Source organism: Micromys minutus (genome assembly GCF_963924665.1).
Source record: "Micromys minutus genome assembly, chromosome: 4".
NCBI lineage: Eukaryota > Metazoa > Chordata > Mammalia > Rodentia > Muridae > Micromys > Micromys minutus.
The window spans coordinates 59,550,836-59,575,723 of record NC_137973.1 but is presented as its reverse complement, the minus strand read 5'-3'; the positions used below and the strand labels follow the sequence as shown (position 1 = coordinate 59,575,723).

Genomic DNA, 24,888 nt, shown 5'->3' with positions numbered 1-24,888 from the left:
AGTTCTGTGGTTTTAGGGCTCACCACCACATCTGACATTTTGGGTTAAATTTTTAATGCTTATATTATTCCTTGTTTTAGAACGATCTCAGTATCATCCAGAAACCAAAAGTCTGGCTGTGACTATCTACGGGGAAATTTCACGGCCCTATCCCAGGATACATCACTTTCAGAAAATCGAGAAGACCAAAAATGGTTAAAGGTAGTGATATCTTTCGTGACTCCGAGGTCTAATATTAGGTTGGGTCCTTCCAGGCCAAGCTGTATGCAGGAAATCAGCCTTAAAAGGCAAACAGCAACATGGCAAAAGCAACAGCACAAATACACTAGGTGACCAAGAGAAGCAAAATCCCGCAGGATCCGAACTGCATTAAGCGGGGCAGTTATGGAGATGCTCAGGTCCTTAGGCATTTAAACATGTCAGTGTCTGGTGTGCCTACCATGGGCTTCTTACTAAAGCAGTGCTTTGTGTATGTTCTGTTCAGGACATTCCAACTGTCAGGGCTCCACTGTGATATTCAAACACCACTTCCTCCACCAGCCACACGGTATTAAACTTGGCATTTGGATAAAAAAATGGACAGTTTTCTTATCTATACCCTATGTGTGTCATACACTACTGCACCACAAATAATTTTAACATTTCTCCTTTACCTTTAAAAGCTTAGATTCCTAAGGCCTGGCTCGGTGCTTGCTCTTACAGATCTTTATGCTTGCTAGAAAACCTGCCAGGCACATATCTTTGCAAGCAATTTAATAAAAGAGTTTCATCCCTTATTACAAATAAACAGCATTGGATTAGGCTCAAAAAATCTGAAAGTCCCCACGAAGTTAAGGACAGTGGCTGGCACTGAGACAGCTCCGTAGCTGTGTCTAAGTTCTCTAGGCTCTCAGGTGTTCAGAAAGACTGCCTTAATGACATTTATTTACTTGGCATTTTTTACCAAGATAATGCCAGATAAAGTCATCAGACATTCTGAGGTCATTTTTAAGGCAAGGGTGTGTCTGATAAAAACAGAGACAGCTGTATGGTGTTGGCACACACCTTTAATCCCAGCTGTTGGGAGGTACAGGTAGGCAGATCAATCTGAGCTTGAGGCCAGCCTGGTCTACACTCGTACTTCCAGGATAGCCAGGGCTACACAGAGAAACCATGTCCTAAAAAAAACAAAACAAGCAGGAAAATCCAACAACCTACCACCACCAACAAAAAAACCTCAATCTCCGTCTTTATTTTATTTGCTTCTCCCTAGCAAAGTGTAATTTTCAAACAAATGCAGCTTCTCCTCCTTCTAACTTCTTTTAATAGGGCGTGGACCCCCAGAAGCCTTCAGTGCACACTAGCTGAAAGATGTGCTGAATGAGTCACTGAAGATCAGGTAGCGCTTTCATTCTGTGCCTACAGCCTACCTTTGATCCAGCCTCCCCCATCCGGCAACAATAGCACAGCAAGTCTGCCTTGACCCTGTGCTCTCCTCACACCATCTCTTACCCCGCACACAGCTGCCTAATGGATACTGCCGGACACGAGTCTACACTACTCACCTGAGGAGCCTTCTGATAGGTCCCTGGTGCTTGGTGCATTTTCCTGGGGAGTCACTGTTATTCCCTAGCGTGTCCCAGTGCTCCTGTGACTCCAGTTTCTGTCATCTCAGGTTTCATTATATAGTCCGGGCTTGAATTTCACTCGCCAGCGACAGCATAAGCAGCTTGTAGTGGTTTGGACGTATAGAGCCCTGTTTCTATGCCTTTTGCATAAAATGTATTTCTCCTCTCTCACTTCTCACTGCTTAATACAACTTGTCACTTTTTAAAACTAAGTCTAGGAGTCAGATCTTCAAGGAGCTTGCTCAGGAGGACCACAGTCTGAACTAGAATTTGGGTTTTGTGTTTGTATAAAAAAAGAGGCACTGGATGTAAGAATGTGCCATCAGCCCTTTGCGAAGACCTGAGACATCGAGGCATGGCTGCATCCCTGTCCGTATACTTGGAAACTCACGGGAACTCATGCTCAGAATTAACATAAACTCTTTATAATGCTGCTGTATGCTCAGCACCGTGAAAACCCTTTAGGTGCAAAAGGTGGTTTTCAAAAATCTCTTTTGAGATGTTCGTTTTTAATTTATGTGTAAGAATGCCTTGCCCGTGTTCATGGATGTGTGTGTCACATGTGTGCCTGGTGATGAATTAAAGAGAGACAAGTGCTCCAGGCTCCCAGAGATAGTTCTAAGCATCCACTTGGGTACCGAGAACCAAACCTGGGTCCTCTGCAAGAGTACCAAACACTTTTAATCTAACTTTCAGCATCTGAAAATGACATCACTGTCTCCTTTTGACAGATGAAAATGGAGCTTTGGTGAATTTAGTTCTGCCTAGGCTCTTGTAGTCAGTAGGTAGCAGAGCCAAGATTTAAACTGGAAACACATAACCTTGGCTCCCTTACTATTAAAAAAAAAAAGAGGATTGAGTGGTTCTGAAAGTCTTTCATAGACAGTAGTTTTCTACAGACTCAATTTTCACAAGAACATCACAAAAAAGAAACTAAACAGTTTCTTTTTAAATGATTCTTACATCAGTAATACTCTCTTATGGAAATTCTGTATTTTAGCAACAGACTAGACAATTGTGTGAAGGAAAACTCAAAGCCCAATAAACACAGACCCTGTGCTTCTAAAGCCAGGCAACCCATGTTCTCCACAGTCACCTTAACTATTGCATCCATGTACAAGAATCTTGAGACTGAATCTGCAACACCTTCCATTTTTCTTTATACATATCACATACTTCTAAATGCTTAACTCATTTCCAGTGAATGTTTTAAGCATGAAGACAAATAGGGAAGTTGGCTTCTCCTTTAACTGCACACAATGCCTTAGTTTAGCTAAGTGCTCTAATCATACTTCACTCTCTGGTGACTGACTCTAGAACATGGTCTCCAGAACACATTCCAGATTAGCCCAATCCATATATAAACCTAGCCAACCACGCATGGATCTGAGAGGAGAAACTACCACTACCCCTTCCCTAAGGGAAGTATACTTCCTAACTGCATCCTAATTACTTCTCTTTATACTGTTCAGCAGTCAGATTTTCAAAGAGCTTGCTCAGGACACGATTGCAGCTCTCACCATTCACGAAAGCAACCCTTTTGTTTTGGCAGCGGGAGGCCATTACTGAAAACTACAACTGATCAAAATTCAGAGACCATCTAGCTGAAGGTGGAGGTGACCAAGACAAATTGACGCATCAGCACCACCACTCTGGTGCCTAAGGCTCAGGGAGCATCTTAGAAGAAGGGGCTGGAAGGTTGTAAGATCCCTGTGATGTGATTGTGAATTCTGCTGTAAGATTGTGCCTTCTAGCTATGACAGGGAAACTGTGCCCATGAAATCTTAGCAAGATGGTCATTTAAGCCAGACCCGATAATTCCAACAACAGCTGACATCCCAGCACAGACAGGGGAGGTCTTATGGACCGCCATTCTCAGCTGAAGAGCTATAAGCAACTAACAACTTCCTAGAGTGGGAGAATTAGTCTTTCCCGGGAATGAGTTTACTGATTGCTTAGCGAATATAGAGTGGTTGGCCTTAGAAATACATACACGCAGGCGACACTGAACAAACCTGGCACTTGTTTAGTCATGTATGAGTATATGCAATGACAATGTTTAGGGAAGGGAAGGCTGTGGATTTGGGAGGGAAGTAGGAGAGAATGGACATGGAAGAAATGGGGAGAGAGAGCAGGGGAATATTATGTAATTAATCTTTAATACATTGAAAAAAGAATTTTCTAAAAGTTCATAGCAGAAGATATACTGAGATTATTTCACTTACAGGAAAAATCACAATATAATCATATAATTTTACAGAATTTTCAGATATATTTATTAGCAAGAAATAGTACATAGTCAGAAGGAGATAGACTTTTAAGTAATTAAAGAATTATACAAAGTCCACAGTAAAAGAACAAGTATGTAACTGAGATTTAACTTTTATTCAGAAGCAATGAGTTCAACTATTGGCTTTAGATATAAAGTTTAAAAGTGGTTTTATTTATATGTTGGGTACATGTGAGGTCAATGGGTAAATTTCATGCTTTGTTTCTCACTTTGGGTTGAGACAGATTTTATTTGTTAGTCTTTAGTTTTTTCTAGTAGGCCTGAGAACTTTTAGGGATACTCTTGTCTCTAATTCCCTTCTCCCTGGTGGGATGACAGATATGTGTAATCTGCTTTTATGTGGGTCTGGGGGTTCAATATAAAGGTCTCATACTTAAGCAGTTTTACCCATGGATTCAAGTGACTAGCCCCTAGATCTTATCATAATTAAGTATGGCTAATAATTTAGAAAATGAAATGTGTCCTCATAACAGTTTATACTAGAATGTGTTTAAACTACTCATTTTACAGTGCAACCAAAGACATAGGTATGCATGTTAGTAGAGGCTTCTGACTATAAACATATTCTCCAAAATGCATCAATTTATTGAACTGTTTTGTGTTTTTCAGCCGGGAATTAAGCATATATTTATTACCATCTTGGATAGCTTGCATACCTAACATTGATAATGTTTTATGATATATTATTTCAAAATGCATACACGCATATGCTTCAAAAACTAGATCTTGTAACAATTCGCAAATAGAGTTATATCACTGTAGTATAGGGAAAGCTTAAAAGGCTATGGTAGTGATTTCGGGATCTGAACTGCGCTATTAGAATTCAGTGGAAGCACAGATAAGTCATACCCTAGTCAAGGTTTAGAAGCTGATAGATGGAATCCTAAAACACACCCATAGAGAAGAGATGCCTTCAGACAACAAGACCAAGGAGGCTCAAGTCCTTTGTATAAAATGGGATAGCTGTGAATGTAATCTGCCTATACACTGTCTCTGTACCTGTCACATCCAGAATCTCATAATATCTAACATGGTGTAAAGGCAAAACCTGCACAAACACTTGTCCTGCTTGGGTTGGAGGATGATGGTGTAATGCACGTTCAGCATTGTTTTGCTTGACTTTTCTTGACATCTTTTATTTGGGGACAGAGCTCCCTCCTCCCAAATTTTTGGATCCCTGGTTGACTTTGCAGATGAGATCATGTAGATATGGTGCTTGGCTGTATATGTGTTTAGTACTCATGGAACATTTTATAAAATAGTTATATTATTTTTACATATATATTTTTTTCCAGTACTGGGAAATTAAATCCAGTCTCGTAAAGGTTTGTAAAATGATTAACTTTTATAAAATTGCAAAACAAAATGCTGTTCATAGAACCTTTAAGTCCACAGTTCACTAAAATACAGTTTGTTTTTCTAATATAGAAATGTAGTTTGCCCTCTTCGTCTTAACTGGGCCAGCAACAGCGTGACCCTGTTTTTCTGTCTGAAGTGCTACTAACACAAGTATGAGGTACATGAGCACTGACAGCCACACGATTCAATCCTGGCAGGAGGCAGATGGTGCTGAGAAGAACAGTCCATATTGTTTTAGGTAAACTAGAGGAATGGCTAGAAAGAAGAAAAAGCTAAAGAAAATGAAAATGTTTATGCACTGCAGGTTAGAATGAATTCTGTATGCATTCTGTATTTCTGATCCTTTAGGAATCTAAAGATTTGCAAGTAATACATGCATGTGGACAAATTATTTTCTTTAAAAACACTGAAAGCCAAATTTTGGATTAGGAATCTAAAAGCAATTATTGTAGATACCGCAGGCTGTCTGAGACACTTTAGGTTGATCCCCAATCCTTAAACACAGGACTTTCTAGATTCCTGTGTCTTCTGCGAGTAGGAAGTGCAAGCATGAGATGTCCTGAGCAACAAGTAGCTGCAGGTCTGAAGAAGAGCAGCCCTATTTGATCCTCTACCGCAGGGAGCCCCACACAGAAAGGAAGGCATTCCTCAAGGCAACAGTGCACAAGGGTCACTCAATCTAAGAACTTGGTGACCACACTGTATACTAACTTGCAGATTCACAGGACACATACACAAAGCCCATTAGCCAAGAGACTGAGAGGTTAGCTCAGGAGCTGACAATGGATGTTATCAGACACCAGATCCCATGCAGGTCATAAGGCTCCAGTATCTTTGTCAGTAACAGGGCCTTCCGGAAGCATCCTATACAGCTTCTTTACCATCACCCCAGGAAACAGAGAAAGCACTGAGCAAGGATGCATTCCCTGCTAGTTAACCTCAGAGGTACCCATTTCTGCTTGTTATGCTGGGCTGCACTGGGCTAGATCTGCAAGGTGGAGGGCATGCAGCAAGAGATCCAAGAGAGTGGCTGCTGGGTGGTGAGCTGAAGTGACATGCTGGAAGCAGGATGGGTGACAGATGACAGGGACACACAGAAGCCCAACTTCCACAGCTGACACACACTCTGGCACGCTGAGAAAGAACATCAGGTGGAGCAAATAGACGTGTGCTCATCAGGAAGGAGCTGGCGTTGAGCAATGGTGCTGGGTGTGTTAGGAGGTGGAGAGGCAATGTGGCATACAGCGACAGGCCCTGCAAACTGTGGCTACAGCCACAAACCAGAGGACAGTCTTCAAATGCAGACAGTGTGGAAGCGTACCCCCATACCTACAGAAAGGAGCACTGTTAGATGTGACAGCCACTAGTGAAAGGCTGGTGAGGACACTAGTTAATAAAACTAGAAGGTAATATAAACTTAGAAGTATTTCCAAAATACAACACAACAATTTTGGCTTAATATTTAAAAATTTGAAAACAGTTCGTTATAGCAGCAGAGCTTTCATTTTGTTCCATGGCGATGACCACTTTGCATGTACAGCCACAACTGTCCTTTGTTAAAACACCATTAACTTTCAAACTATTGCTAACTGTCCATGACACTGAAGAGCTGCTAGGCTTCCTGCCACAGCATCAGGAATGGCATGCAGCTTCAGAGTACGAGACAAGATTGGGGAGTTGTGTAAACTGTCAGCAGGAAGTTGTGAGGATGTGACTACTTGGCCTTTGGGTAAAGAGAAAAAGAACTGTGGAGATTTTTAAGATTAGACACGGCAAGTCCTCCACATGACTGCATGCTGGGGAATGAACAGGAGGCTCTGATGTGAAACCTTAGCTTTGCTCTTTTATTCCTGTTTGCTTTGATTCATGGCAGGCTCCTTCTACACATCTGAGGTTGGCTCTTTCTACTTTGTTGAGGTTGGCCCTCAACTAGCAATCCTGTAGCTTCAGCTCCTGGGGACTAGGATTATAGGAAGACACCACCATACTCAAACAAAACAAAGCAAAAGAAAACAAACAAACAAACAAAAAGCTCCACAAAACCTAAACCAAAGCACTCGTGGCTAAACCACAAAGTCTCACTTCCTCCTTGTTTCTTTGCTATTTATTAAGTTAGGACATGAGTTTATGTGCTAGGAAAGGAACTTCACATACGGCATACACAAGAACATTCCAGCTTGACATCTTTGAAATCTTTTGACCCAGTCAGCTGAAATAAATGGACTCAGCATGTACTCAGTGAGTATTTGCTGAATGAATGAACAAACTGAGATGAACATGGGTAGTTCAAAAGTGACACCTGGACTGGATCCTCGGGGAACCCAAGCCACTTGTGAAGGGACACTTAACTTCCTACATGAGAACAGGTCTTTTTCCATCCTGGCCTCCAGAGTGATCTATAATTCCCTGCCTAGCAAGCGCCATCCATCTGCTTACTCTTCAGTTTCCTGAGGCAACAGCTGGCTTCTTGGGTAACAGTCCTTGCTACCACAAAGAAGCTGATGTACTTCATTTCTTCCTTTGATTGGGTCACCTTATGTGAGAGCCACCCAGGCACTCTGCAGTAGAGAGAAGACAGAAACATTCATTTCCTGGGTGGCTGATAAGAACTTGGCATGGGCATAGGAAGCTTTCGACAGCTTATCAAGGGCCATGTGCTTCCACAAAGCAGTGTCAGAATAGGCACTTGACTATTTTAGACTGCTTGACGTGTTTCATGGGAGAACAGGTGCTGGCCACACAGGACCATGACACAGAAAGTTGTCTAGATGAGTCTGCTGCCAGGGCTGGGTTTCACCTGAGTAATAGTGCTGAATACAACCTTGCTCAGATAGCATGGGCAGTAGAAAAAAGTCAAGGAGTTTTCTTGATATGACATAGTTATTCATAGAGGATATGGCTTTGGTCAAATTATATAATTGTCTTTATCGGTTCCTACGTGGAAGATAGGGCTTCGCCTTCTCATAGACTAAGACAATAACACATTTTCCACTAAACTACACAGAGTATGATAAAATTATCCACATGAATCAAACATATCAGGCTTTTCTTGTGGAATTATTCAGTGACTTGACAGAGGGAGAGATTCCTTCAGAAAGAAATCACCAACAAAATTAATGCATTAAAATCATTTCTAGTTGTCTATCTTCTTATATCTACAATAGTGCCTGTGTGATATTCTGAAGCACTGTCTAGTCCTAAAGCTTTCTAGAATCTATCAATATTAAAAGAATCAGCTATCAAAAGGCTGCATATGCTTTAGAGGGAAGACAGCTGAGGCCTATGTGGCCTATACTAGTATGATCAAACAGAAATGTAATTTATTCATTAGGTTTCAGAAAATAAATGCAAGCACCCAGTGTTCAATTATTAAATAGACATTTCCTTTAATCTTATATTACACTTTTAATATTGATGCTGTACTTAATTTCTCTAATATATTGTATGTATAAATTCAGTATAACCCTAAAAACAAAGAGTGCCTCAAAATTTCAAATCCTTGCAGAAAACTTTCATTCATCTCATTTTGAGACTGGTATCATGATGTCCACTGGGCAGGTATAGGCCTCATTTTATAGCCACGACTAACCTAGAATTCTGAATTCTTCTGCCCCAGTGTCTTGAGTGCTGGATTACAGGTGTGTGCTCCCATGCTCAACTGACATACTCATAATAGACACCGATATTCTATAAATGAAAGTTATCCTGATCAAGTATTTAATAGCTTAAGTCAAATTCAGATGAGAAACATTACAACTTAAAGCTATTCTCATAATTATCAAGGAGTGAGAATGTCCAAGGTGGATGAACTACATATACTGAATTGTTGGTATTCCCTTTGCTACACTTAGTTATTTAAGGATTCACTTCCTCGGGTGGATCACGGAAAGGTCTTCAGACACTTGATTAATAATTGAGACCAGGGATCAGGGTGGAGACTAAGACCTGTAGGCCTCAGCAAAGACTGAAAAACTGAACATATGAAAAAAACAGTAGCTGGCAAAGAGGAGGGCAGGATACCCTTAGCTGAGGCCAGCAGAGCTCTGCCACTCACAGGAAGACTACTACAGAATTTAAAGTATCCCATTGTTCATTATAATATGGAATACATAAAGCTGTATGTAGAAGTGCATGTAACAAAGCACATGTGAAAAAAAGCAGGCTATGCAAAAGAGCCAGAAAGCTCACATTGTGTGACATACAAAATTCCCGTCCTCTGTGAAGCAGGGCTATTCCAGCTCTGAGCTCTATCTCCCCTGGCCTACTTCCTCTGCTTTTTTTTTTTTTTTTTTTTTAAATAAATGGTCTTTATTTCAGCTGCATCAGCCTTTGCTCAGTTCGTTGTTCCGGTGCATAATAACCTAGAATCTCTCTGGGAGTGTCCACCCAACACTTACATAAGCTGGTATCGAAATCATATGCAATGTTTTATTTAATTGAAGAGCTAAAGTTAAAACACATGATGATTCTTCCTGAATCACTGGCAAAGCTAAATGGTGCATCTGTTTATTTGGGGGTAACACATATGTTTTTATGTAACGTCAGTGATGCATAAAATTATGTCGGCTCAGCGGCCAAAGTGGGAAGAAAAGACTTCATTGTATCTTTGACGCCACTACCTACTTTTGCACTCTAAGAAACAATGAGTGGCTTCCTTTAAGAGAGACAGAGCAGTGTTCTAGTCATAGAAAGAGCACGAGCAAATAGCATCAGCGTTCCACCAAACCCAGAAGAAAAACAGCGGTAGAGGTGACTGCCAACTGTGCAACCATTTTCATTTCCGAAATTGCCCATCTTTCTTCTTGACCTGAGAGCTCCTGGGTATCTATTTTATAACACAAGTACATACATTTTTCTTCAAGACTATTTTATTAATGACACCTAAAAAAATCACAGCATTTAGTGACATTTTTATTAAGGTATTTTTCAGTTAGGCTTTAGCTAATTGAAGAAGCACATCTTTGAATTCTTCAAAAATAATTTTTATCCTCTCTGAAGCTTTTATTTTAAAGGTCTTTATTATCATAGTTTCTTTTCAGGATACTTTCTAGCCAAGAAAACTACTGAAGAGGAAGCTGCACACACTGAGCTACAACAAGAACACAAAACTGTACAAGAAAATGGGGCACCAGCCATGTGGTCAGAGGAAGTAAGCTAGAAGTTCATACTGGGCATGCTTGTGTGGTATTTCTGAGAATTCAGTAGCTGGAAAGCTTGGGCAAAAACAATGAAATGGATGCCAAGATTATATTAAGAAAGTATAAGAAACCTAAGCCAAAAGGCTTCCAAAATCACAAAGCTTCAGTGACATCCAATGGAGACCATTAAAAAAATTATTAGAATATTTTCATACCACCTCTTCAGAATATAAACTTTAATACCATTTTCTACACAAGTTTTAATGATACACAAAAAGTGCATATGTACTTCTGACTGACGTGTTTAGAACTCAGTCGTTAGCTGTGATGTCAACAGTATGCTTGCATAGAATACATGTTTAAATTTAAAACACATAAAATGTGAAAAAGTTGACACATTTATAGAGTGATTCATTATTCAGAATAATGTGTTCATAAAACAAAAATGAATTTTTTTGCGGGATAAGCCCTCTTCATAATCCAAACTGATTAGGTACTTGGAACAAGCTTTGTTATGACAGGTGTGACCCTCAGAATTAGGGCTTTTCCACCTTTTGGCTCAAGCCTACCTTTCACATCTTCGTCCTCAATGGTGGTGTTTGAGCTCTCAGTTGACTCCTGTGCAGAGGAAAACACAGATTTAAGCTTCTTACAACGGAGAGCTATTCTCTTATGACAAACTTGGCTGGTGATACATACATATCATGCAAACTTCTTCAGCAGGCTGTGTGCATATGCTGACATGCAAATGGACACATACATCAAGTGAGGTTCAACAGAAACAAGATGTCATATGCTGCAAACATTTCAAAGGGAGTACTCTGGTTGCCTAGTTACGGATGCAGGATAAATCCAGGTGATTTGTAGAAGCAGAAGAAGTATGCAGTTTATTTTAAGAGTTGCATAAGATGAGTTCACATTATAGTGCCTCATACAGTTATGTTTTTAGAGGGAGAAACAGAATATTTTAGCAGAACAAATTTGACATTTAAAATACATGGTTTTATTTCTAATAAACCTCAGTAAGTAGCAAGTTTTTGCAGTGAGCACTGTGTTGAGTACATAATTTGTTATTGTCTACCTTCCACATGTGTGGAGAAAAGGTGTTCATTCCATCATTTAGAAGCTAGGACAATCAAGCTGAGCCAACCTGAACATAGCTGTCAGAAAGTTTCAGCCTTATCTTTTGGACACCATAATCTCAAAGAATAATTTATTTTCAAGGTCAGTTAGCCTTACTTTCATTCTTTGCTAACTTAAAAAGTGTTGGTTGTTGAAAAAGAAATCTCTTCCCACAATGAAAAGACTGAGAGTAGCAAGCACACTTATAAGTGCACTGTAATTGCTGGAGGGGAGATGCTTCTTAGAGGAGCTTCATTACACTTTAGTAACTGAACACTTTATTGTAAAGATATGGTGTAGTATTCGAAAGTACACATTTTCCACTTGGCATGATTAAAGGCCAGAGCTGAAGACAACTGGGACCAAAATAGCTGAAAATACAGTTAATAGCTGCACGCTCAGTGAATGGAAAACAGGGTTTGGAGGGTAGTTAAAAAATCCCAGTCAGTGTCCATTTATAGATTCAGAATTTATAGAAAGACATCTATTTATATAAATACTGTATATAATATTTAAACCAAAGAGATAAACTAGCTAATATCCAGAGTCTCCACACATAGAAAACCAAAGAAAAGCACCCATGCATTTTCTTAATGTGATGTAGCATTCAGACTTAATCTCAAAATGAAGGTTAATCCCATGCACTTAAAAAAATGAATTGATGTAAGCAATAAATAGCATGCAGCAACTCTTACAAATAACAGAGCTAGAATTACAGCAGTGTCCACTCCAGCTGCTATGCCTGGTCTTTCATTTGACAGTGCCATTGATGGGATTATTCTCATATGTTCTGGTCCTGACTACCTCAAATATTTTGTGGACTGAGAACATCTACAGTGTCATGACACTATTGTAGATGTCAGACAAAGACACAAAACACTTGATGTTTTCAACATGGGTCAACTAAATACTGAACCAGAGAAGAAAAATATTTTCTGAGCCTTCAACATTAATGATTAGAGTAAGGTAAAGACCTGTGACTTTGGCAGTTATTAGAAAAGTCTGATGCATTTTCCTCCCCTAGATATGATAATGTATAACAAGTTATAAGCTGGACATAGGATACATTTGGAATATATAGAATTTATCCCACAGACATGTATGCAAGTGTTGGTATGAACACAGTATAAACATAACTTACAATAGTGGAACACATTAGTCTCCATTCAGCACATTACTTAAATGTATGTTACTATTATTCATGTAGATCGACAACAAACATATTTAACAAAAAGGGCAACTCCCCAATTCGCTTCAACTTCACGGCAAACAGTAACACCACCCTTGATATCCATAACAGGGAATTGAAAAACAAGCAAACAGAAACAACAAAATCACTGTGACAACAGAAGACAATGGAAAAACCCAAAAGCAACATCATGTTCTAGAAAAAAAAAATAGGTACAAACTCATGTTTGAAGATGATGGGGATGATAGCAAGAAATTCTGGAATTTCATGCTACATGTGTTTATTATACAATGCACAAACAGACATGAAGAAATAAAAGGACCACATGGAATAGCTTAAGATACACAGTCATCTCAACACAAAGACTTTGCACATGTTTAACCCGACCCTTACTCTTATTTTTTTAATTGACCAAGTGATCATTGATCTCTGTCTCTCTGTCTCTGTGTCTCTGTGTCTGTCTCTTTCTGTGTCTGTCTCTCTCTGTCTCTGCCTATCTCTGTTTCTCTCTGTCTCTGTCTCTGTCTGTCTCTCTCTCTCTCTCTCTCTCTCTCTCTCTCTCTCTCTCTCATGCTGTCATTCATTTTGATCTGAAAGAAGTCTATAGATAATTCTAGAAGAATTAGGCCTGAGAGAGCATGTGGTGAAAATATGGCCAATAACTTTTTTCTTTCCCCCTTGAGATAATGACTGGGTTTTGCATGGGGCATTTGATGAGATGTACAATATTATCAGAGCAAATGGGATTGATTCTCTCTGAATACCTTGTTTCCATCAGGGTTGTGGATTACAGTAGTTTGGGGCTCCTGAGTGAGAACAAAATAGAGAAAGAAACAGTTTGTTTTGGTAAGTACATTCTTACTAGTCTATGGGACAGAGCAGAGAGGACCAACAGACAAAACTAAATAATGACAAGAGCTAAAGCTGGGTAAGGAAATGTCAACAGCTGACAGGATCTCTGTGGAGGACTCTCTGGTGAGACTATGAGATCACATAACTCCCTACCCAGAAGCAGCATGCAAAAGACCTTATTCTTGATAGGTGAATGATCAGGCTTTGCAGTTTGGAGACCTAAAGAGGCAGTCACTGTTTCACTGGCCCTATTCCAGTAGATCTTCCTTTCTTCTCCTCTGAATACTCTATTTCTGTCTATGTCACGGGAACTGGCCAAGAGCACCGTAGATAGAAATAACCGAGAACATATCGAATTCTTTGTGAAGATATTTTTCCCAGCTGTATTGCCTTGGGGATCAACTCTGATGTTATTATGATCTCACATAGCTGAATACCCTTGGAGACTCTTGAAACACTGGACCACACTTAAAAAACAACAACAACAATAACAACCCCCCTAAACTGTCCAAAAGAACACACATAAAAGCACATGAAAAGATTCTAAAAACACTTTTTAAAAGCTTGTTTAAATGCTTTAGAACTAATCATAAAACAATCATTGGAAACACTGTTGATACATCCTATTATTGAATCACATCAAAAATAATTTTTTTGCTTTATAAACTTCATATAGAGAACACAAAGCTTTCCTTTCTTCTCTACTAAATACTCTTTCTGTCTGTCTACAGAAACTGGTGAAGAACACCATAGATAAATATCTGAGAGAACATCAAATTCTTTGTGAAGATACATTTTATATAAAAATGTACTATTTAGTATTTATAGTACTATTTTTTCATGAAAAAACTATTAATTTCACATTTTTGTGAGAAATTCTTAAGCAGAAAATAATATTCATATATTAATTTAAGAAAGATGTAGTGTTCACACAGCATGCGGGCTTGCTGCATCCACTAATGGCTACCCTGGCACCTGTGAGTTGCTGTAACCATGGCCAGTCTTCTGCACCACACGCATTTCTCCAAGGGAAAGCCTGTACATCACATTTAGAAGAATCCAACCACTGCCTCTTTTATTTTTACTGTAGCTTCAGCTGTGAAACTGACATAACTATTCATATCCTGATATCTTTTTGGCCTTTTTAAAAAACTTATTTTTAAGAAAACATTTTTTCTAGGTATTGAACACCAAAGTCTCTTCTAGGTTACAAAAATGTTCTCCCATTGAGCTATGCTCTCAGCCTGATAATCCTCTATCTCTATATGTCTTTTTGTTCAAAAGTTCTTAAATTGAGCCTACTGGTTTACCCAATTAAGTAACGCCTAATATGTTTAAGTCAATGGCAATAACACTATGTGGATAGTAGTGAATAAAAGAAATTTCTGGAATCATAAGTCAAATTATAAAACCCATGTACTAAATGCCAGTATTCAGGTTTTGAATTTTTAACATAACACTATTCCAGTGTGTGGAAGGAACTAAGTCGTTACTTATGTACATTTAATTGAAATGGACAAAACTGTCTGTCTCTTATAGCTTAACCTTCTGTAGTATATACTTCCATTCTATGAAAGAAAGTGAAACAGTGACAACTTAAATTGAAACACAACAGACAAAAAACTTTGACTTAGCCAGTGCCTCTTTATCTCAGAAAGCGAAGTTTTGCAAAGCCATGTTTTCTTTCAATGAGAGAGAAATGGCAACTCTGAATAAGGTCTACTTTTCATGTCATCTTGCAAGAATCCTGTTAGCTCTCCTTGATGTTAACACTGTACTTTGCAGAAAGAGAAACCATTGTTTGCACAATCAGTAGCAATCAACACCAGAAAGAGCTAAGAGTAACCGAAGTGCATTCTACTGCGTTTCCAAGCCAACATGCAAGAATTCCAACTGCGGAGAAAAGCATGATGTTCCACAATGAAATGAGAAGTCTCATGTTAGAAACACACTGCTTGGCAACTATCTCAAGAAAAGAAAACAACAACAACAAAACAATATGAAGTCTTTTTTCTATCTTCGAAAGCAAAACAAACAAATAACAAACAAAACCAACAACAAATGAAGTATTGATACATAGATATTGATTTAGTGAAAGAGAGAAACAACAGCAAACAGTGCAGAACTTAAGAAGGGTACAAGAGTCCAGGTATACCAGCGCCGGGGTAGGAATATTTTCTTTGGGGCTGGTTACCACGTTGGCTTTGTTGTTTATCTGTGGATATGCAGAAAATAGAAACAGAGATGCCTTAGTCTCCTTGGTAGCCAATGTCTACAAGTAGTGTGTTTACACAGAAATTCAGATATGAGAATAAAAAGTGCCTGGAGATGGATGAGAAAGACTGTAATGACTGACACAAATGAAGAGCATGTCTAGTTCCTGACGGTCACATGCAGACTGGGACCCTGTCTGTGACAGAAGGATGCCATCAGTTGAGGCTGCTTGGGGTGTCTGCCTTCCCTGAGTGGGTTCGTTGAGCTCAAACCAGGCTGCAGAGTATGAAGAGGCTGTAGCTAGTTTCATACTCTTCAAAGCAGATTTCCAGGCTGTCAATTATTCACTGCTATGAGCATATACTTTATAATGTTTTTTGTTCTCATTTTCTTCTTGAACATGAAGTGACATATAAATCATTTTTCCCTGAGGCGCTATCACTACATTGTTTACTTCACATCCAGTTAAAATCTTGCTTCTTCTGACAAGATGCAAACATTTAAGTGTTTTACTAAAGTGATTAAGTTTGGGTCTACTTTGGGAACTTTTTTTCAGTGATAAGTGGGAGAAATCAAACTCTGTTCTGTAGCCCCTGTGTTAAAGGACTTTCTTGTTCACAGCTGCTTGAGAGAGAGCTCAGAAGCTTGTGATTGTTCTGTTATTCTTGCCCAGTACATCCAGTGGGACCAAACCCTTACATTAACACAAGTGAGTTTATCCTTAATAGGGGATGTAATTACTACCATGGGAGCCATATTTTCAAAGATGCTCATAGGACCAATAAATATGGCAACAGCCCACATAATAAGGCTCTTTGTCGACACATGAGAGCTTGGAACTTTATTGAGTTTGAGACTACAGAATAAAATACTGACATGTAATAATCAACATCATTTTAAACCAATGCATAAGATATTACATTATGGCTACTAAACAGAAACTTAAATTCACATTCATTTTTGCATTTCAAATTATGTAGTCATTTGTATATATTTTCTAAAAGGATACTGCCCATAGTTTTAATATGAATGTAAATATACTTGTGGACTTAAAGAGGAACAGGGACTGTAGTATTGGGCTTCTTGGGTCATTTAACCTTATGCCTACAGGCTGTTTGGGGGCTATCATTCAGAAGAAGGCAAAGGGAAAAGAATTAATTGAAGTATATAATGATTTGCTCTTCTTTTCATTATTCTTTGTGTGGTGTTGTTATGACCATTATTTAATTAGCTTATAGTTGCTATGCAGTTGGCTTGTAGCATTGTTGTACAATGCTCTGTGACATCTAGAAAGAGAGCAAATGTTGGAAAGTTTTCTTTATCTAGATAATTTGTTGAAGATTAAACTACCAACCTGAATTTTGACAATAGGTTTGAATTTTTTGTTTTAAGTCAATTGGACACAAAATGTTTGCCACAGCCCAAAATGACCAGAGGTAAACATTCAAGGGTGTCTGTTAAAGAGGGATTTGAATGTGCTTATGTTATTACAAGCTACATTAGACAAAAAGAGGAATGCCCAAGGTAATGTTCTATTGGGAAAGAGTGCTTAGTGAGGCATAGCAACTTCATGTCTAGTCATTGGGACCTTGTGATTAAATACATTTAGTGTTCATCAAATGAATGGGAAGTAGTCTGGAATATTCTTCTTGCTGTGAGAGGAGAAAGGCCTTCCCTGGAGGATGTAGTTCCTAAGAACTGCCTTATTTTAGTGAAAATGTGATCCATTTGTATCTAAATGCACACAAACTTATCAGCCAAAGTGTACAAGTGCCCAAACCCTTATCCACATTCATACATGAACGACACACAGCATCATATTCTGGTTCTCTTTATGACATTATTCTCAAACAACAGGGAATCTTCTAAGTAAAAGCCAAAAGAACTAACTTTTAAAGAGTCAGTTATCAAGTACCATGTTCAAGCATAGATGTCTTTTAAAACGTACATGTGAATTTATGTACTTTATACTATGAAAGCAGTGTATTTTTCTTGCTTGAAACCTGAATGTAATCAACAGTACAGTATTACTCTCAGAAGGCATGAATAAGGAATTGTATTTATTCAGTTAAGGTTAACACATACTTCTTTTAAAGAAGCTTAGCTAGAATGGGCTCAAGCTGAAATCACTTTCACATTATTTGTAAACCCAAGCCAACTTTATTAAGTATTGTCTGAATTAATTTAGCAAATATGATGATTGACTAAAAAAAAAAAAAACCCAACCCTATTGCAGTTTTTCTGATATGAACAAGCGTTCATTATGTCCTGGATTCTTTATTTTCACATAGAAAACCAGGCTTTGCTCTCCCAGATGGTCAAACACATTACTGGCATATGGATAAGGGTTCAAGTTCTTGTTAACTAAAAAACTCTATCAGAGAAAAAGCAAGTAATGTGAAAGCGGAGTAGCGTGTTATGAGTGCAGATTAGCGCTGACCTATGATGCTCTTTTCTACTCCCACTAACTCAGGGAAATGAGACTTTCACTTCTAAGTGTGCATTTTCCTGGTAGGAGAAATCTGGCAGACACAGGTTCTCACCATCATTTGAACACTCGAACTGGACTTCCTTTTCTGAATTGACCAGTCAAAGAGAAAGGAAGAGGGGAAAACCAAAAAACCAAAACAAAAACAAAAGACATAACCTGTTGAATTTCAAAACATCAAAGCATAGAGTACACAATCATTTTGTTCTTGAAGAGGTGTCTATATGCTGGCTGGCTGGAAACGGTGCTTTTGTATCAGGACACCAGTGAGAATAACACCGGACCTGCTAGCTCTCCAGCACCGAGCAGTACAGAAAACCCAGAAGGAAGCATTTGGACATGTAAAAATCCTCACATTTTCACCAATGTTATACCAGGGGAAACGCAGACATCCACTGTCATTACTGAAATCTAATGAGGGAAATCAGCAGAAGGAAGATTCATTTCACTTGAGGAACAGGAAGGGACAGTCTAGCGAGCTCAGTGACCCCATAGGTGGAAATTCCCAACTCACACACAGACAGGTGTTGAGGTAAGGAATTTAGGACCCAGCAAATGATTTTTTTATGTTACATTTCTCAATAAAAACTGACCACCTGAATGGGTCAAGTTCAAAGGTTAGAATATTAACTTATTCCCAAGAGTGTTGACCTGTTGAGGAATGTACACATCTGCCATTGGAAATGAAAAAAATAGATTAACAAGACATTTCGGTGATTTCTAGACAATAATGAATATTATTATGCAAAATATAAGATTACGGTATTAAAAATAAACTCACTGTAAAAAATATTATCGGTAGCAGTAAGTTGTATTATATTAGTTTGATAGCCAAGAAAGCAAAAATATTTTTGCTTTTGTATTCTTTGGAAGATTTTCTTAGTGTCTGTTCAGGGTAGCATCATGAACATATCTTTAATACTTAGGATCAAAACTCAAGGAACTCATGGGTTTTAGAGAAACTGCCCAAGCACAGTCAGTGAAGCCTTGATTTCTCAGATAAACTTTCCCCAGGTGTTTGTGGGCTTCTAGTACACATTATAATCACTCAGAAAAGCATTTGGGTTTTGCAGGTTCTGAGGTCAGCAGACTCGTTTACGAATGTGGAAAGAGCAGAGATGACTGAGACATTCACTTTATATAGTAACTCTATCTAAAATACTGCTTTTCATGGTTAATACATAATCAAGTAAAAAGGATAGAAGGTTTGTTAGCATCCATGATAATCATGTTTGTGGATTAAACTATCTCATGCTTCAGCCTGCGCCCTCTTTTTGAGGACTGTAAAGTACATAAACTATGCAGCTTTGGTATTTGCAGCTAACATTTAAACTATGCAGCCTCTGTAAGTCAGAGAGTTTAAGAGAGCCGTTTAACTTACCTTTACCCCATCCGGTTTCTTCAACAAACTCTTGGCTGCTGCAAGATGAGAACAGAATTGCTTTAGACAGTTATCCACAAACCCCCAGTGAGATGACACATCAAGAAGTCGTATCCTGCACCTCTACCGAGCTATGGGCAACATATACCAAACCATCAAGGTCACCGTGATGAGCGCGAGCTTACGGGAAACTGAGATGCAGTATCACTTTTCTGGTTTACACACAGCAAATTTAGAACCGAATTCTTACAGAGTCCATGGCGTGAAGTGGATCACTTTGCCAGCTGTGCATTGAGCTTTATCGTCCCTGTTGGTTCCGAAAAGGATACTGGAACTTTCGCTGGACTATCCTTCATAATCCAGGAAGTTGGTTTCAGTCTCGAGACGCCAGCGGACAGACTGATTGATTACACATGGTCATTCACACCACGTCTCGTGGACCACAATTCTGAAGCTCCTCTTTCCAGAGGTTGAAATTCCATTCACAAAAAAATTTGCTCTGGCTAACCCATGTCTTCTCTGTATTTTTAAAAATCAGATAACTTCAGCTGGACGGAACACACAAATACCTATATAAAATCAGATGGTACCCTATTGGCCAGGAGCAAATTTTTTAAAATGCTCAGCATATGGGAAGAAAAAGTGCATTCCATGTTCTTTTAGACATCAGAAATCAGAATGCAAAGGCTTCCTAAACAAAGGCCTTTGAATTGAAACGTTGAAAACCATAATATCTAGAACCATATCTAAAATGAAATGAAATCTTAAAGGTGTTGGTACTCATAGGAAATGCCCTTTTTGTAGGGTATTTAAGCAACTGCTTGTATTATTCCCAAATTTCTTCGGTCTATGAAAACTAGAGATCATCCTTTTAAATATGAGCACATATACAGTGAAGAGCCAGCATCACTATAATGACGAGAACACTCACGGCATGGTAAACAGTACATAGGTCCACTGAATCTTAATATGTACAGTCATTTAAGCACATGGAACATGACATTTGAAACGAAACGCCCAGCTGTAACAAAACCACACGAACATTTCTTTTATTGATATTTCTTTGGTTTGAGGTGTTATTCTGGTTTTCAATTTGGCAACATTTTAGGTTTGTTTCAAAGACACAGATTTTCATTTCGCCTCGCTTTTAGCAACAAAGCTATGAAAGTTTACCAATGGAAGTTGTTATTCAGCAGTTGCCTTAGTTACGGTACTATCTACCTGCAGTTGAGAAGGGGCATGTGGGAACGCTTGTGGTAGTTATCGGGTTAGAGAGCAAACAGGATGATTGGGATTGCAATAGCAAGCAAAGAGAAGACAATGGTCTGAGGGGAAGCAGCAATCTGGCCCAGGAGATGCAGAGCCATCCTTGTGTGATACCATCTTACCTCACAAGAAAAACATTCCACATTCAGGGAGAAAGGAAGAAATAAAGACAACTTTATAACCACATACTTAAGGACGTTTGCTTTGAAGAGTATATCTGGAAATAAATAGAATGAATGAAATACTCAAAGCAAAAATAAGACGACATGAAGGATGCACAAGATGTCACTGAGTCTCATGGGATTCAGTTGACAGAGAAGGGATGGACCAGAAAGTTTGCTTTTCATGCAAAAAACATTCAGAAGCCACACAAAATCCACATATTAGTCATGGCTTTTAGTTAACAGAGTGGTGAAAATGAACATGGCATAAATTAAAGCTTCTATAAGTGGGTATAAACATTATTAATAAAGACCCTTTTTACACTTAAGGGTACATTAAAATTTAACAAAATACATGATTTTAATTCTGGAGAATCTTTGAAAATGAAGTTCTTCATTGACAACATATACTATATAAGTCCCTCTATTTCTAACGGTTCACTTAGTCCTGGGTCATGGTGAAAAGATATGTTTAGTTTATGGTCACATATGTTGGTCAATGCTTAGTGACCTGGCATTGAGCTCACCCGCATAAACATCAATCACATTTACTAGGTCTTTACAAAACAGCTCCACAAAGGCAACGGCGTGGTTTATTAGACTAGACACATTGCATAGAGCACATAGCAGCTGGGCCGGGCGACCACTGGGGTGTAGCACAGGTCAGTGTGCAGGAACAGTATGCCTGGTGCTCACCAGCCCATTGTTTCAAGTGGGAAGGAGAAATGGCCTGTAAACATTGGTCTAAACGGTCACTAGGAACCGAATGAAGCATGTCTGATACTCATATAATAGTGGCCACCCAATTATCTCTTTAAGATCCTGACTGGGCAAAACAAAGTCAGAGCAAGTCAGTGAATGCTGCACAACCCCACCCCCAAACAAAAGTAATGTCATTTTTAACAAGTGTTTTAAAAATAATTATCTAAACTTTAAGTCTTTTTTCTCTCTCCTTCCTTCCTTCCTTCCTTCCTTCCTTCCTTCCTTCCTTCCTTCCTTCTTTCCTTCCTCCCTCCCTCCCTCCCTCCCTCCCTCCCTTCCTTCCTACCTTTCCTCTTCCCCTCCCGCTCCCACCTCTCTTTCTTAACAGAGGGTCTTACTATGTACCTTGATTGGCTTAAAAACTCTCTATGTAGAGCAGGCTGGCCTTGAACTCACAGAGTTCAACTTTCCTCTGTCTCCTGAATGTTGGTATTAAAGACATGCGCCACCATAAGTATAAGCATATGAAATGTAGTCGCTGCCTCGGACCACTCCATATATGTCTGGTTAGCACTTGCCAACATTTGACTTTTGAAAGCCTAGGGTTTTTGTTTTGTTTTTAACATAATCAATCAAAGAGGACTCCAAGACTTAAAGGTACTTTCCTGGAAGTAATGCACACTTTACATCCATTGTGGGTAGTCACTTTTAGAGAAAAGAAACTTCTTGGCTCAATTCAGCTCATATGTAAGGTTTTTCTTTTTTCTTTGTCTTCTATTACACCCCCCAGCCCCCGTGCAATCATTTTGAGGAATACTGTTATTGGATGACATCCCCATGTACCCCTTTGGCCAGTTCTCTGTAATTTCTCATTAAACAGACTTAGTCCTTGCAATCAGTCTTAATGAATGTAAAGTCACTATCTTAGTCGAAAAGAAACTAGGCCTGTAAGAATAGGGTTTCTCAAAATGACTCATTTAAAGTCCTTCTTATTCCAGTTTCCTAGAGTAATCAGAGGGAAAAAACATCCTCATGGTTATTTATGAAATATCAATAAAAATGAGACATAAATATTATATTTGTGTGACGACTACAACGTTTGAAACCTGGGTGTCCAGAATGTGTAGAGTCCCATGGAGTATAAAAAGTCTACCCTTCCCCATTGTGAGTGTGTGTGTGTGCTATTTGTAGTTATTAGAGTTTCTCAGTTCTCTTAAGGACACACACACACACACACACACACACACACACAGATTAGAGAACGTCAGAGGACAAGGAACAGAGTTCAAACATGTATACCTGAAAAATTTCTCGTAGCCAGCATAGTTGTCAAGATGGCGCCCTATAAAAGAAATAAGAGGAATTGATTATAGTTGCCCCTAACAAATCTCTGGCCTAAAAATATTTAGCAAGCCCCATCCCCCCAAGCTCCTGGCTTTATTTTCAGATAAAGATTTTAAGTTGTCTGCTTTTTTATTGTTTTGTTTTGTTTTATCCTGTGGTTCTCAGGCTGTATGGACAGCTCTAACTTTCTGAGCCACCTTTAGATCATCAAATTGAACTGCTGCTTCCTCTAAGGGGAACAGCCACAGCACCTACTGCCCCACCCAATCCAGTTGCACCCCGGGCTTGGCTATGGAGCATGCCCTGTTTCCCTCCTATCCAGAAGGACTGACTATTGAGATCTAGAGTGTTGAAAGTTTTGCTAAGACTCCTGCTGTTACCTCACAAAAATCAACTCTCCCACCCCTCCCACAACGATATCAAATTTCTTACCTTCAATTTCCGTCTAGCATTGAATTTCTTCAAGCAGTCTACAGTCTCCTGCCTGTGCATCATGGAAGCAACAGTAGAGCGTTGCTGAAAGAAGAAGAGAAAGGGTGATTTGATATTTAAAACATACCAAGGAAAAGAAAGCGTCTCGGTTTCATCCAGTCTTTACTAATGGCGCTTGCATGAGTACAGTAGCCTGGCAAATACTCAACTGCCAAAGTCTCCTATGAAAAAGGCATGGTTTTATCAAGACTAATAGTGACCAAGCTCAAATACTGATGAACAGAAGGTACAGAAATAAAGATTATTAATTTCTCAGATCACCACTTTAGTAAGCATTTCATCACATTCTATTAGAATAACTTCCTAACCCTAAAAATTTATAGAAGTTTTCAGATTCCCTTACAATTTTCTTGGTTTTTCCCTTAGGGCTTCGACTAGAGTCAAACAATTGAACCAGCCTGGACTGTACCTCTAGCTTCTAAACCTCGAAAGTTTCTAAGGCTGCTTAGTGATGAAGGATGGGACTTTGTAAAATTTCCCTTCTGGGATGCAGGGAGCATTTATGTCCTTTCCTTAATCCCTGTTCATGAGTCTTATCAATAACTGGCACAGAAAGCAATCATTCCTCTTACTGCAGACAATACTCAGCAATCAGTGCAGTTCAAAGGTTGCTGCCTGAATGGTGGTTTTCACTAGTATAATTCATTCCTTGAATACCTCGTGTCAAAAATGCATTAAGGTCCATCTTTTTCTGTAAGATTATTTTAAGCCTATGAAAAATACTGGATGTTTATTCTTCAGTTTGGCTCCCAGGGAGTATCGGAAAGCGACTTACACAGATCCATGGGTGTTTCAGGGCCTCAGAGGCTGTGATGCGTTTGGCAGGGTTGATGGTCAGCATTTTGTTGATGAGGTCTTTGGCTTCAGGTGTCACTGTATCCCATTCAGGTGATGGAAACTTCAAAGGTAGAAATTAGTAAAGGTTTTTAAAAACAGAGACACTAAGCCAGATGTGTATATTATACATGCCTCTAATCCCAACATTAGGGAGGCAGAGGCAGAAAGATCAGGACTTTTAGGCAAGCCTCAGATATAAGAAATGGGTAACCTGGTATATATAAGATCCTGTCTTAAAACACAGACACAGACACACACACACATACACACACACACACACACACACACACACACAGAGAGAGAGAGAGAGAGAGAGAGAGAGAGAGAGAGAGAGAGAGAGAGAGAGAGAGAAGAGAGAGAGAGAGAGAGAGAGAGAGGGAGGGAGGGAGAGAGAGAGAGAGCAAATACATTCCTCATTTCTTTAAGCAGTTCATTGCTTCATAAAA

General features: G+C 39.1%; 1 protein-coding gene across 6 annotated transcripts in view; it reads right to left on the bottom strand.

Annotated features, from left to right (window-relative positions):
- Positions 1-24,888, bottom strand: part of CAMK2D (calcium/calmodulin dependent protein kinase II delta) — a gene marked incomplete at both ends in the record, with an annotated part of 242,524 nt that overhangs the window by 21,073 nt on the left and 196,563 nt on the right. For 3 of the 6 annotated variants that reach the window (XM_080915867.1, XM_080915866.1, XM_080915868.1), the window contains 5 exons: positions 10,964-11,012; positions 19,641-19,678; positions 23,069-23,111; positions 23,546-23,629; positions 24,381-24,503. In XM_080915867.1, the coding sequence (XP_080771993.1) occupies positions 10,964-11,012; positions 19,641-19,678; positions 23,069-23,111; positions 23,546-23,629; positions 24,381-24,503 (337 nt within the window). Of the gene's footprint in view, positions 1-10,963; positions 11,013-13,469; positions 13,512-15,712; positions 15,773-19,640; positions 19,679-23,068; positions 23,112-23,545; positions 23,630-24,380; positions 24,504-24,888 lie in introns of all 6 variants that reach the window. The other 3 variants (XM_080915865.1, XM_080915863.1, XM_080915864.1) reach the window with 2 other exon arrangements.